Here is a 15,923-nt window from a genome sequence, read left to right as displayed (position 1 = left end):
GTCTAAACCATCTGTTAACTTTGAGATGAAGACCACTGCAGTACTGTATGCAACAGCCAGCCACATTCCCCGGAATTTTACTCAAGTAGTTTCAGGTGTTTATCCAAGGTGAAGTTCTTATGCAGACTGCTTGGTATCCTTGCACCGCTGTGTCACCTTCTGGGTGACTTCTTCCTCCTGGCGACCAATTTCTAGGTGTTCAGATAGATAGTAAACTGTTGTGGAAAGCCCACATTGGATCTTGTTCAAAGACTTAATGCTGCCATTTTTATTATTCGAACGGTATCTGAAGTAAGCGATCATTTGACACAAAAATTAGTCTACTTTGCTTATTTTTATTCACTTATGTCGTATGGTATTATATTTTGAGGTAACTCTTCCCATTCAAAAAGGATATTTTTGGCTCAGAAACAGTGGTTCAGGTATTAAGTGATGTAAGTTCGTGAACCTCTTGTCAACCCCTGTTCACTAGTCTGGGTATTTTGACATTGGCCTCTCAATATACACTCCTGGAAATTGAAATAAGAACACCGTGAATTCATTGTCCCAGGAAGGGGAAACTTTATTGACACATTCCTGGGGTCATATACATCACATGATCACACTGACAGAACCACAGGCACATAGACACAGGCAACAGAGCATGCACAATGTCGGCACTAGTACAGTGTATATCCACCTTTCGCAGCAATGCAGGCTGCTATTCTCCCATGGAGACGATCGTAGAGATGCTGGATGTAGTCCTGTGGAATGGCTTGCCATGCCATTTCCACCTGGCGCCTCAGTTGGACCAGCGTTCGTGCTGGACGTACAGACCGCGTGAGACGACGCTTCATCCAGTCCCAAACATGCTCAATGGGGGACAGATCCGGAGATCTTGCTGGCCAGGGTAGTTGACTTACACCTTCTAGAGCACGTTGGGTGGCACGGGATACATGCGGACGTGCATTGTCCTGTTGGAACAGCAAGTTCCCTTGCCGGTCTAGGAATGGTAGAACGATGGGTTCGATGACGGTTTGGATGTACTGTGCACTATTCAGTGTCCCCTCGACGATCACCAGTGGTGTACGGCCAGTGTAGGATATCGCTCCCCACACCATGATGCCGGGTGTTGGCCCTGTGTGCCTCGGTCGTATGCAGTCCTGATTGTGGCGCTCACCTGTACGGCGCCAAACACGCATACGACCATCATTGGCACCAAGGAAGAAGCGACTCTCATCGCTGAAGACGACACGTCTCCATTCGTCCCTCCATTCACGCCTGTCGCGACACCACTGGAGGCGGGCTGCACGATGTTGGGGCGTGAGCGGAAGACGGCCTAACGGTGTGTGGGACCGTAGCCCAGCTTCATGGAGACGGTTGCGAATGGTCCTCACCGATACCCCAGGAGCAACAGTGTCCCTAATTTGCTGGGAAGTGGCGGTGCGGTCCCCTACGGCACTGCGTAGGATCCTACGGTCTTGGCGTGCATCCGTGCGTCGCTGCGGTCCGGTCCCAGGTCGACGGGCACGTGCACCTCCCGCCGACCACTGGCGACAACATCGATGTACTGTGGAGACCTCACGCCCCACGTGTTGAGCAATTCGGCGGTACGTCCACCCGGCCTCCCGCATGCCCACTATACGCCCTCGCTCAAAGTCCGTCAACTGCACATACGGTTTACGTCCACGCTGTCGCGGCATGCTACCAGTGTTAAAGACTGCGATGGAGCTCCGTATGCCACGGCAAACTGGCTGACACTGACGGCGGCGGTGCACAAATGCTGCGCAGCTAGCGCCATTCGACGGCCAACACCGCGGTTCCTGGTGTGTCCGCTGTGCCGTGCGTGTGATCATTGCTTGTACAGCCCTCTCGCAGTGTCCGGAGCAAGTATGGTGGGTCTGACACACCGGTGTCAATGTGTTCTTTTTTCCATTTCCAGGAGTGTATATATTCTTCACTGACATTACTTGTGAATAGTATCAGCGTATTCCCAAGAATAAGCAGCTTTCATTCATTTAATACTCGGCAAAAATTCAATTTGTATTTGGATCAGATTTCCTTAACTCTTGTGCAGGAAGGTGTGCAGTATACTGCTGCATCCATTTTCAATAAGCTACCACAAACTGAAGAGTTTCCTCATTGATCACTCCTTCTGTTCTGTTGTGGAGTCCCTTGAAAATTTAAGCTGATTCTTATGTTATATTGTTGATTGCATTTACTTAAACTTATGGCTTAATTTTTGTTGGGTTCGTAAATATTTTATTTTTATTTGTTATTACTTTTATGTTGTATTTTCATGTATTGACACATTCCATGACCTTGGGGATTTCCTCCTCAATTTGGACCTACAAGACTTGATGTGTAAATAAAAAATAAAAAAGACATTGACTTTGGATGTGCTGGGTACTACAGTTTAAACACCATTCTTCGCCATGTTGTCTGAAGTGTCCACGAGGCAAGAGCAGCCTGGGGCTGCACCTGTCACACATCACTGGTGTGCATGTCCATTGTCGACCTTCTGCAGCCTCACAGATGTCAGCACTTGTCATGCGTAGCATGTGTTGTCGCACTGTCAGGCCGTCACTGACAACAGCTTGCCACACGTATGACGCCCACTATTATCATTTGGTGGGTGGGTGGGGGGGGGGGGTTGAGTACCTTCCCACTTTCTGTGAGCCCATCTCTGTACCTAACACAAATACAGGACTGTTATATTCTGAGATGTTTTTTTAACAGTCCGCCCTGCAATTCCAGGCATTACAACCTCTTCAACTCTCATTCATGAATGGGAGCAGCACTTCATTCTGGTCTACAAATGGCTGATTCCTTCACTAAATTCATCTGCATTAACTTGTTCTCTTTTAATTTATTGTAAATTATCGTTTCCATGCATTGAGATGCAGGGGCTTATTGTTTGAAGCAGTGGGTGGAAAGCATTAAGTTTTATTTGTTTCTTGTATCGTGTTTGTGAACAAAATGGTTTCTGTCAAATAATACCTGTTTTGTATACAAAAGATAATAATCTCATAAATATATAGGGATGGGATAGGTAATATTTGAAGAACAATGGGCAACATGTCAGTAAGGCAACATGGCTTTTAAGATTTACAGTGCACATATTCTAAATGATATTTTTTCTGTATCTTTAGTATCCCCCTTCCCCTCAAGGGGCTCACCACTGATTGAATACATGCTTGGCTACTACGGGGCCTCGGCCTTTGCGGCACTACTTCCTCTTTCTGTGCTACAAACCTATACTTTGACTATCTGTTACCTCCTCTGACTTTCTGTTAGGTGGTCTTTTTGAAGTCCCTGCCTGGACTTGGTTCACAATTTTTGTCTTGATTTCTAGTTTCACTCTCAGCACTAACTTCACCTTCCATTAATGTTTATATGGTCCGCATTATTGGGTATGATGTGGCATATTTTCCATATTACAAAAGTATGTTTCATGCAGGGAAGGTTGCCCACTATGGTCTATGCTCTGCCTCTGTGCCCCTCCACCCTGGCATCCTTACTTCCTGTTGTCATAGTGTGCTGAAAATCCAGCATGGAAGCCATCCCATTGTGGGGCGAGGTGGGGGTCTTCAAATACCTGCATGATGGTCATGGTGGCGGTGTATTGGTGTGACGTGAAACCCTGTGTTCCTCCTCCTATGAGATGCTTTTGGTGTATGAAGTTCGGACATTTGTCTTTCTGTAGCACCAGGCACCACTGTCTGCAGGGATTTTGGATGTCCGCTGCACACGAACATTCCTTGTGCCCCCCTCCCCCCTTGTGTAAACTGTGGCAAGCTTCATACTCTCTGCTCACCAAATTGCTCCATTTTTAAGCTTGACAAGAAAATCCAGGAGTATAAGACCCTTGGACAAGCTCAGATATCAAGAAGCCAGAAAAAAGTGTGAGCATCTTAATCCCATACAAATAACAAGTAACACAATCTTACGCTACAGCTACAAAATCATCACCTTTTCTGTCGACGATGTCTTCCTCTGTTGCGCCTCTTACAGTCAGACCTCAGAGCCACCCTAACCCCCCCCCCCCTCCCCTTCTCGGCAGTCAGGGCCCCTTCTGGTGCTTCCACCGCTCTCTTTGTGAGCATAGGCTCCCCACCTGCCATCTCCTCCTGCTCCAGCTTTTCTAACTAGGAAGAGGTTCCTTGGGACTCCTCCATCCATGGTTCCTGCTGGTCCAAGGCCAGATGCCAGCTGGTGGCTGAAGGGACTGTAGGCTGCTGCCTGTTGGGCTTGTTGTTCTTCCTCTGTCCCTGAAACCAGTTCAAGGACATCTTCCCAGTCCTCATCTTCTGAGGAGGAGGAGGAGGATAAAAAGAAGTCCTTTAAGACGAAGCAAACTCCAGTGGCCCCCACGCCTCAGACTCTGGGTGTATTACTCCTGTGCCCAAGGTGGAGATCCCGGTGGCCTCTGATACACCAGATCTCCCCAGGCAGTGTGCTGTGGAACCTGTGTCAGTGGCTCCCCGATGTCTCAATCGGTGGCAGCACATGACCCTGGGTCATAACCTGCCGCCCCTCCCTCCTCCCACCTTCGTCGCTTCATGACTCCCGCAGTATTCAGACAGTCTGATTTTCCTGTGGAATTGTAATGGAGGTTTTCACCATCTGGCTGAGCTATGGCTACTTGTAAATACTTGTCTTGCATTCTATATTTCAATCCAGGAAATGTGGTTTCCAGTAACTCGGACCCTTGCCCTTTTTGGCTACCAAGGTTATTTTAAGAATCATACCGACTATGAGAAGGTGTTGAATGGAGTTTGTATGTATGTGCTCTCCTCCATATACAGTGACCTTGTGTCTCTTGATACACCTTTGGAGGCTGTGGCTGTTCGGGTAAGGGCACATCAGGATACTACCATCTGTAATATTTATCTCCCTCCTGATGATATCATGTCCCAAGATGTACTGTCTGCATTAGTCTCTGAGCTCCACTCATCTTTCCTAGTATTGGGTGACTTCAGCATCTATAACCTTGTGTGGGGTGGAACAGTTATCACTGGCTGTGGTAAAGATATCGAAATTTTGCTGTCACAGCTCGATCTTTGCCTCTTGAATTCTAGTGCCTTCACACACTTCAGTGTGGCACACAGAACTTATTCTGCCATTGATCTCTCCTTTTGCAGCCCAGTTCTGCTACAATCAGTCCACTAGAGGATCCACGATGACCTGTGTGGTAATGACCACTTCCCAATCTTCCTATCCCTCCCTCGCCATTGCTCCCCTAGATGCCTGCCCAGATGGTTTCTCCGTAATGCTGACTGGGATGGGTTCACTTGTATTTTCATCCTTAGCTCCCCATTGAAAGGTAGTATCAGTGCGGCTGTTCAGCATACAGCAGGAGCCATTCATTTGGCAGCCGAACGAACCATTCCCTCTTCCTTGGGATCGCCCCAGAGATCACTGTGGCTATTAGAGATTGTTTAGGGCTCTCCAACACCATAAGAGGCAACCTTTACTGGAGCACCTCATTGCCTTTAAACCTATCTGTGCCAGTTTCTACTGCCCCATAAAATGACGAAAGCAAGAATTCTGGAAACGTTTCATTTTCACCATTGGATCATGTACCTATCCATCACAGGTATGGACAAAGATTGAATGCCTCTGTGGCTTCCAGTCTCCTGCAGGTATGCCAAGTATTTCCTTGGATGGTGCCATTTATAGTGATCTAGTCTCTTTTGCCGAACATTTATCTGAGCTTTGTACTCGGACATCTGTGTCTGAGAATTACCATCATGTCTTCCGGCCCCATGACCAGACCAAATCCCCAACCAAATGCTGAAACATCTCTCTGTGCATTGTCAGCATCTCATTCTTGCCCTCTTTTTATTGGATCTGGAATGAGGATGAGTTTCCATCTCAGTGGCAAGAAAGTGCGATAGTTCTGGTAACGAAACCAGGTAAGAACCTCTAGAGATGGACTGTGTTGGCTCCTTGAGTCTTGAGGCCTTTTGGTTGCATCTCAGATCGGTTTTCACAAAGGTTGCTCCACTGCTGATAATTTGGTTCGCCGGGAGTCCACCATCCGAATGGCCTTTGTGAATCGTCAACACCACATCACTGAGTTTTTCAACCTACAGAAGGCTTATGACATGACATGGTGTCACCATGTCCTTACTATGTCTCATGAGTGGGGTCTCCGGGATCCACTCCAGATTTTTGTCAAGAACTTCCCGTTGCAGTCTATCTTCCGGGTTCAAGTGGGTGCTTCACTCAGGTCCTCCATGTTCAAGACAACTTCCAGGGTTCTGTACTGAGTGTCCCCTCTTTATAGTGGCCGTCAGTGGTCTAGCCGTGGCTGTGTGGTCTCTCCTTGTATGCTTATGATTTTTACTTTTATTATTGCTCCTCTAGTATGGGTGTCGCTGAGCATCGCCTACAGGGTGCCATATGAAAAGCGCAGTGATGGGCTCTCACCCATGGCTTTTGGTTTTCAGCCAGCAAGAATCATGTCATGCACTTCTGTTATCGTCATATTGCCCACCCACAGCCAGGGTTTACCTAGACGATCAATTACCTCTTGTAATTGAGACGCACCACATTTTGGGTTCAAAATGGTTCAATTCCTGGCTGATGTGGCTTCCACACCTTTGCCAACTTAAAGTGAAAGTGCTGGCTACACCTCAATACACTTTGGTGCCTCAGTGACACTAACGGGGGTGCATAGTGCTTTACTGTTTTGTGGCTCTACAAATCCCTGATTTTGTCCCATCTTGAATATGAGAGTCTTACATATGGTTCAGCGTCACCCTCAGTAGTGCAGATACTTAACCCCATTCATCATTGCGGGGTCCAACTTGCGACAGGAGCCTTCCATACTAGTCCTGTAAACAGCTTACTAGCTGAGGCTGGAGTCCCTCCATTACTTATTGGGCGCCAACAACAGCTGCTGAATCACGCTATAGTGCTCAACATCCCACCGACTGTGCCGATTTCACTGGAAGGGAGCTTCACCTTCCATAACAGTGGCCCAGAACTGGGTTTACAATTGCTGCACGCCTCCAGTGTGTCTGTTCGGAACTGCAACTCTCTCCACTGTTGCCTCTGGTCAGGGAGACATCACATCTGCCCCCATGACATGTGCCCCGACCTCCGATTAGTTTCAAAGTCTCCTTTGGTCTAAAAGATTCCATTGACCCATGCTTTTACGTCACATGTTATTGGCTGTCCTTGAGACATATCCATCTTTGGCTCAACAGTTGATGGACAAATAGGCTTTTTCATAAACACATGCACAGTGCAGTGAACTCAACTCTCTGCCAAATGACTGCAATGTCTTCACTGTTGAATTGCTGGCCATTAAATTAGTCTCTAGCCATGTTTGTTCTTGCACTGGCAAGAGTATCCTAATCTGTAGTGATTCTCTTAGGAGCCTTAGGCTATAGATCAATGCCACTCTCTTCAACCACTGGTTATGGCTATCCAGGTTCTTATTTTTGATCTCCATCAAGCTGGAAGGCCATTTATTTTGGTTTCTACATCCAGTCGTGCGGGGATTTCGGGAAATGAACGGACTGACCAGTTGGCCAAGGTGACCACTAGAATGCCAATTCTGGAAATGGGGTTTCCAGAACTGGATTTTGGTCATGTATATGCCATTAGTTTCTGGTAATCTGGAACTCAGAATTGTATATCCTGATCTCTGCAAACAAACTGAGGGCAGTTAAGAAGACTGTGACCACGTGGCAGTCTTCCCTGTATGTTTCTCACAGGCAATCCCCCATACTCTGTTGACTAGGCTTTGGCCACACTTGGCTGATCCATGGCCACATTATCTGATGTGAGCATCCCCCTCACTGCCGATGCAGAGCCTACCTGACAGTTGCTCACTTACTCATAGACTGTCCTAATTTGGCTGCTTTGAGGTGGCATCTTCTAGATTCAAAGTAACTTGTATATGTTACTTTTTATGTGTCTATGTCAGTTGTAATTGATGATGTGTTGCAAAAGTAAAGCTGCTCAGTTTATTAATTAGATATTCACTGTGTGCCTGCCAGCTCACACTTTTGTCCAAATTTAATTCTAAGAATTTGTTTGAGTCAATCCTTTCTATATCTTGGTTGTTGTGAATAATCCTAACCTGCTCACATTTTGACTGTTTGGTTTTGAATTGCATCATGTTGATCTAAGCTATGTTTAGAGTCTAATGTATGTTTAAAGTAAGATAGATTTAGGTTCAATTCAGTTAGCCAAAACCAAGTATATAAGGTACTGAGGATATTAATCAATGATTCAGGACTTTTTTTTTTTTGCATCATGATTTTTCAACTAACACAAAAGTCTCTGCAAGCAGAACTGATATTTGATGGTAAATTATTCACACAGAAAATATGGAGCCCTGTGGGACACCCTGGCATATGAAATGATTAAAGAAAATACACTGATGTAGAGAGACTGAAGATGACTGGTTGGGAGAAAGAAGGAAACTAAACCAAAGTAATGTTAGGAATATATAACAAAGATTTTGTCACATTGTTCTGTATAGAAATGAGTTGAGGGATAGCAGTTGCGTATTGAATAGTGAGAAAACAATCTTTAACTTTGAAGTTGTTCCTGTTTGTTACTGAAAAGTCTGCATTGAGGAATCCTCTGAGCACTATTCACTAAGTAGTCATAGTATAGTTGACTATTCATCACACTGCTATTCTTTTGGTGGCTGAGTTCGTATAGTGTTTTCTACTAGCACGTATGGGGAAGTTAAAAGATGACATTGGACTCCATTTTTAGTGAATTACATAAAACTATATAGACTGATGATAATCTATGAGGTAACACATGTATGCAGATTTTATTGTTGAGACAAGCTCTTATGTGTTGCCTTGAGATGTGGCATGCGGTGTGGCACATTGATTAGCATCACTGGCATGCATGCTGCGGGTTGCCAGTTCAAACCTGACCATTAACAGTTATTTGTTATTTAGTATTTATCATTCCTGGAAGTTTCTTGAAATATCTTACGTTTGTAATGTTTTTGTACATTCTGGGATATTTCACGTTCATGTTCATATAAATACCATAGCAAGCATGGGTTAAGAAGAACTGCAACACCACAAGATAAATACCAGTGTTCTGGGATATTCAGTGTGTTTGTATAAACAGCTGCACTCTCCATCCAGGGGGTCAGTTCTGTTCTCCTGTACATTGGTATCAATAATAAAAGTGCTTTCAGTGTTAAGTGTTGTACATCATTGATTACCCTGCTTTCAGATTCGGACTTAATTGTGGTTTTGATGTGACATTATCGAGTATGAGAAAAGTGATGATGCTACATAAGTTTATCATGGTGTGAGGCTGTTGGTACTGCAGGGATGTTGCAGTCTACAAAATGTCATCTTATGGATTTTAGATAAATAGTTTATTTTACGTAAATATAACTACTGTTCACTTTGCTGGTGGGGTGGGATGGGGTGGAGGAGGGGGATGAAGGAGGGAAGCTAAATCCTCATTTGCTTGGAACTCTCACATTTTTTTAATAACTGCCTTGTTCCATTTGAGTTTTGTCATATGTGCAACATATATTGCTTTTGGTTTAAGTACCTTCAATAAAAATTACTCCTTTTGTCGATTTCTGTGCAAAATATTCATTTTCCAAGATGCTGACTTTGTTGCTTGATTCAACTTTTATAGCTTCCTTTTCATACACACATTCTCATAATATACATTTCTAACTGTTTACATGATGAGTTTGTTCCTTGACAACTTTGTTTCAAATTTTACTTGTGATGAATGAAGGTTTCTAGAAATTACTACAACCTATCGCCTTTTGAAGAGTTGAATATGGAATACAGTGAAATTTGCTTTTATTCTCTAACTCTTCAAAAAGATCTTCAGTATCCTCATCAGATTGTGAACTTATTGGTGTCTAGACAAGAAACAATTCCATGTAACATCTTTTGTTTATCTTTAAAACAAGTATTGATATTCTGTCCAAAATTCCTTCAATATGTATATTATTGTTTTTAACTGCCTTGCTAACAAGCAAGCCTATCCATGAATTCTCTCTCTTCGTTTCCCTCTCTAATTAAACATAACACTGTGAGACTGAATGCTGCCTGGAGACTTTGAGGTCATGTGCCTCATCACAGAATGTAGAGCTTGGAGGCTGGCCTGCTGTGTAAAGGATGATAAGGGACATCTATGGCATGCTTGATGACAATGCTGGGGCACGCACAAGTGTTATGGAGCACACCACTCAGCACACATTGTCGACTGTGAGACTCCATAGAAATCCAACAATATTGTCAGTCACGATTGCAATGAGTATGGGATCTTCGAGATTGAACTGTGGATCAGTGGAACATATCACCTGACTGAATAAATCACATTCTTGTTGCACCTGGTTGATGGTCGTGAGACTTTTCCCAGTTAGCCCATTATGGGTATATCTGTGTTGAGTGCACAAAACTGAAGTACTGTCTTGGTAGCAGCCTTCGAATTTACATGTGTGTATAAAATTGTAATTCATTACTTTATGTAATCAGTTTGGTTTCATCAAAGGCTACAGCACAACTCGTCCAGTGAATGAATTGGCCAGAAAAATTAGCAGATGTCTTGGTAAGAGTGTGTGTGTGTGTGTGTGTGTGTGTGTGGGGGGGGGGGGGGGCGGATGTGTGCGCATCAAGTATCTTTTATGACCTCAAAAAAGCTTTCTACACAGTAAATTGCGCAATTCTAGTGCTGCTCTATAGGCCACAGCACTTTTGGATGCCTCTCAGCTCACCTGTGAGCATGCACAGCTAGTGTAGACTACCTGCCAGACAGCCCAATTGCGTGCATTCTGTGCGCGTGTGAGGCACATCGCCACCTCTGTCAGCATGTGTTCTGCTGGTGCAGTAGCATCGTGTAGGCTATGGCCAGGCAGCTTGACAGCTGGTGCATCAGCTATTTGCTTTCCTCTGCTGACGTGTACTCATGCCTGCCCAGCTGCCTGCCAGTACGTACATGTGCTGGAACAGCTTACTGTGAATCGTGACCTGTTTCTTCATAAACTGACAAGCTATCATTTCCAAGAAAGATCTCATAGTTGTATATCATCATATTTAACGAATAGAGAACTTGTTTATAACAGCAGCAAGGAATTCCTCTCTGGCTGAAAATACACACAACTAGATATTCCACGAGGCTCAACATTACCCCCAGGGGGTCCACAACTCTTTTGTGGATACATGCGTGGCGAGCACAGGACCTTGAGCTAGTGCGGCTCTCTTTCCTTTCCGGGCTGCATACCTTCCTTTTCCACATCCTTCCCCCCCCCCCCCCCACCCTCCCCCCCTCCCTCTGCACCCCTCCCTCACCTCCGCCTCTTCCCTTCCCCTTCTCTTTCCCTTGCCTCTTCTCTTTACCCTCTTCTCTGCTGCGGCGTTTGAGACCTCTCTTCTTTCCTTTTCTATGTTCCTCCCTTTCTCTTTCTTTCCTCCCTGTGCGTGCCTGAAGGCTGACCCCCGTGTTCCCACGCGTAGCCGGTGACGGGGTAACGCATAATTCCCCAGCCCGGGTAGACAGGTAGGACACATATGTACCCCCTGGTAACGGCCAGGCCTAGGGAGTGGTGATTACCTGAGCTGGTACCTTCCAAACGTGCCGATTGGTCCATCCGTCCGTTGCTCGGGAGGTGTGAACAATCACCTAAGGCTGGAGTGCCCTCAGAGACGGCCTCCACAAGGAGCGCACCATCAGAGACACAGGTAATCATGAGTAATACTTTCACAATGTTTCCTGTACGTCTAAAATTTCTGCTCACAAGCAAAAGTTAAATGAGTCTCAGCCATGGACAATTCTTCCATCAGTGCCACAGTTCCTTGTTGTTTCTCGGTTGGACGAAGGTCAAGACTTCTCCACAGTCAACCCTTTCATTATTCAGAAAGGTGTCAACGCAATTGAAGGTCCTGTAAAGTCTTGTTCTCGATTACGAAGTGGCACTTTGTTGTTAGAAACAGTGCCTTCCAGGCACAAAAATTGCTGCAAACTTCACGGCTACACACCTTCCCTGTCCGGGTGGAAGCGCACTGCACTTTAAATCCATCACGCGGGGTGGTTTTTACATGCTCACTCAACGGATTGTCCAACGAGGAAATTCAAAACTACCTGTCTCATCAGGGCATAACGGCTGTACATCGAGTTAAATATGTCTGCTTGTGTCTGTATATGTGTGGATGGATATGTGTGTGTGTGCAAGTGTATACCTGTCCTTTTTTCCCCCTAAGGTAAGTCTTTCCACTCCCGGGATTGGAATGACTCCTTACCCTCTCCCTTAAAACCCACATCCTTTCGTCTTTCCCTCTCCTTCCCTCTTTCCTGATGAGGCAGCAGTTTGTTGCGAAAGCTTGAATTTTGTGTGTATGTTTGTGTTTGTTTGTGTGTCTATCGACCTGCCAGCGCTTTCATTTGGTAAGTCACAAAAGGGAAACATTCCACGTAGGAAAAATATATCTAAAAACAAAGATGATGTGACTTACCAAATGAAAGTGCTGGCAGGTCGACAGACACACAAACAAACACAAACATACACACAAAATTCTAGCTTTCGCAACCAACGGTTGCCTCATCAGGAACTCTTTGCCTTTACAAATGTCTGCTTGTGTCTGTGTATGTGCGGATGGATATGTGTGTGTGCAAGTGTATACCTGTCCTTTTTTCCCCCAAGGTAAGTCTTTCCGCTCCCGGGATTGGAATGACTCCTTACCCTCTCCCTTAAAACCCACATCCTTTCATCTTTCCTTCTCCTTCCCTCTTTCCTGACGAAGCAACCGTTGGTTGCGAAAGCCAGAATTTTGTGTGTATGTTTGTGTTTGTTTGTGTGTCTGTCGACCTGCCAGCACTTTCATTTGGTAAGTCACATCATCTTTATATATATATATATATATAAAGAATCTTTATATATATATATCTTTATATATATATATATATATATATATATATATATATATATATATATATATATATATATATATATAAAGATGATGTGACTTACCAAATGAAAGTGCTGGCAGGTCGACAGACACACAAACAAACACAAACATACACACAAAATTCAAGCTTTCGCAACAAACTGTTGCCTCATCAGGAAAGAGGGAAGGAGAGGGAAAGACGAAAGGATGTGGGTTTTAAGGGAGAGGGTAAGGAGTCATTCCAATCCCGGGAGCGGAAAGACTTACCTTAGGGGGAAAAAGGACAGGTATACACTCGCACACACACACATATCCATCCACACATACAGACACAAGCAGACATATTTAAAGACCGAGTGTATACCTGTCCTTTTTTCCCCCAAGGTAAGTCTTTCCGCTCCCGGGATTGGAATGAAAGATGATGATAAAAAGAAAGATGATGAGACTTACCAAACAAAAGCACTGGCAGGTCGATAGACACACAAACAAACACAAATATATACACAAAATTCAAGCTTTCGCAACAAACTGTTGCCTCATCAGGAAAGAGGGAAGGAGAGGGAAAGACGAAAGGATGTGGGTTTTAAGGGAGAGGGTAAGGAGTCATTCCAATCCCGGGAGCGGAAAGACTTACCTTAGGGGGAAAAAGGACAGGTATACACACACACACATATCCATCCACACATACAGACACAAGCAGACATATTTAAAGACAAAGCTTTCCCCCTAAGGTAAGTCTTTCCGCTCCCGGGATTGGAATGACTCCTTACCCTCCCCCTTAAAACCCACATCCTTTCGTCTTTCCCTCTCCTTCCCTCTTTCCTGATGAGGCAACAGTTTGTTGCGAAAGCTTGAATTTTGTGTGTATATTTGTGTTTGTTTGTGTGTCTATCGACCTGCCAGCGCTTTTGTTTGGTAGGTCTCATCATCTTTCTTTTTAGATATATATATATATACTGAGAAAACTAATCTACTAAAAGCTTTGAGACAACAGAAAAAGTTCATCTGAGCCATAGTAGGAGCTCAGTAGAAACAGCAACACAAAATTTTATTTGGACAGCTAAATCTAATGTCTATTCTGTGTGTGTGTGTGTGTGTGTGTGTGTGTGTGTGTGTGTGTGTGTGTGTGCACGCGCGCGCGTGTGTGTGTGTGCGTGCGTGTGTGTTCGCGTGTGCGTAAATAGAATCTCAAAGGGGAAGTGTGAACCAAATCTTAAAAGATTCTGAATGAGAACTGGAAAAATACCTAAAAGTTGGTGTTACTGTAGTGCAGAAGTTTTCTTTAGTGATAATCATGCAAAATATTTGTGACTGAAGAAATAAAACCATACGTATTACATAATCTTAGATTAGAATATAACAGAGGGAAAATTCCACGTCGAAAAAATATATCTAAAAAGAAAGATGATGAGACTTACCAAACAAAAGCGCTGGCAGGTCGATAGACATATATATACTTACTTTGTAGACTTACTTTGTGGAAAAGGATATGTGGATGGAAAAGGATAATATATAATCTTAGATTAACAATATTAGGGAAAGATAGAGGGATACCATATAGATGAAATGTTGTGTTGCAGACAAGCCAGTGAAAAGACTGATCCACACTTATCTTTTCATCAAAGTCATCTTCAGAAATGAAATAAGAACATACAAACATTCACATAAGCAAGCACACCTCATGCACACCTGACCACTATCTCCGGCAGCTCGGACCTAGATTAATTATTGGCAAGTCTTGTATGTCACAAAATTTGATTGTATGAGGCATGTTATGTGATAATTAAGATTTGAATTGTGCAATTCTTCCTGAATTTTGTTGAGCACTTGCTTGCTGGTTAATAATTGTCAAAATAAACTAATACATGATGAAAATTTACCAACGGCCATTTGATTATGTTATTGCCTTGTTGAGTGTTTGGCAACATTATTTATAAGATTAAGAAAAACTTTTATCTATCACTGCAATGTTGTAATTGTATTTTTCCAAGATTATATTTATCATTGTCCTTTATGTGTTACAATCTAACTAAATTTATTTTCACCCATACAGATGCTAATTCTACTCTACAGTGATGCAAATTATGTGCTGGATGGTTTCCGTGCTGAATACTCAATTACTGATTGCCCCAACAATTGTACAAGACATGGAGTATGTGTTGGACATATGTGCGTCTGTGAGGCTGACTGGCGTGGTAAAGACTGCAGTAAGGAACTATGTCCTGATGAATGTGGAAGCAAAAGACAGAGGGGCCGCTGTGACCATGGGAAAGGCTGCAGCTGTCATCCTCAGTACTCTGGAGAAGCTTGCAGCTTAGATAAAGCTGATAACAAAGGCAACAGGTGGGTGGAGTAGCACATTGTACTATTTGCATTGTGACCCTCCACTACACATTAAGATCCTATTCTTAATTAATCATTTTGGGGGAACTGGCCCCCTCTTAACTCTTCCCGCTTTTCTGTAGCTTCTGCTGAGGTTGTTTGCCAAAGAAAGAAAGAAAGAAAGAGAGAAATAAAGAAAGAAAGCGATATTGAAATCCATTTTTGGAACATCAGTATCAATATGCTGCATTATTTATACAGTACTTATTGATAAATAGTTTTCAGTCATTATAACCTTCTCAAGTCAGCCTACATAATAAAGAAGAGTAAAAACCAGAAGAGATCTTTACAGATGTCATATAACATATGCAAAAGTGTAATGAAGCCTCTTGTTATAGGTACGTAATCATGATCAAAAACTTTGTAAGGATTGTTTGTATGTGTTGTATGGCATATCTGGGGTGAAACTCATCGTGTAGTATAAAATATTGCTTGTAAAGGAATGGTCGTGGTTACCATTCCTTGAAGTGCTGCAGTTTATCTATAACTGTCCACAGAATAATAGGAGAAGTAAATATTGCTACTCGGAGAATAGTTGTGATTCTGAGCTGTTGATAGGTACTTCAACAAGACAGAGAACATTGCTAGCCTTCAGATGAATCCTTTTTTGGAGCTGTAGTCATAGATACACATGTATGGCTCCGTTGTCCCAGCAGA

General features: G+C 43.7%; 1 protein-coding gene across 1 annotated transcript in view; it reads left to right on the top strand.

Moving 5' to 3' along the window:
* The window catches only part of LOC126262233 (multiple epidermal growth factor-like domains protein 8), a 338,254-nt gene that overhangs the window by 18,523 nt on the left and 303,808 nt on the right, over positions 1-15,923 (top strand). The window contains exon 3 of the mRNA XM_049958701.1: positions 14,938-15,227. Within this exon, the coding sequence (XP_049814658.1) occupies positions 14,938-15,227 (290 nt within the window). The remainder of the gene's footprint in view (positions 1-14,937; positions 15,228-15,923) is intronic.

The sequence above is a fragment of the Schistocerca nitens genome, chromosome 6 (genome assembly GCF_023898315.1).
Source record: "Schistocerca nitens isolate TAMUIC-IGC-003100 chromosome 6, iqSchNite1.1, whole genome shotgun sequence".
Classification (NCBI taxonomy): domain Eukaryota; kingdom Metazoa; phylum Arthropoda; class Insecta; order Orthoptera; family Acrididae; genus Schistocerca; species Schistocerca nitens.
This window is presented reverse-complemented; position numbering and strand designations above follow the sequence as displayed.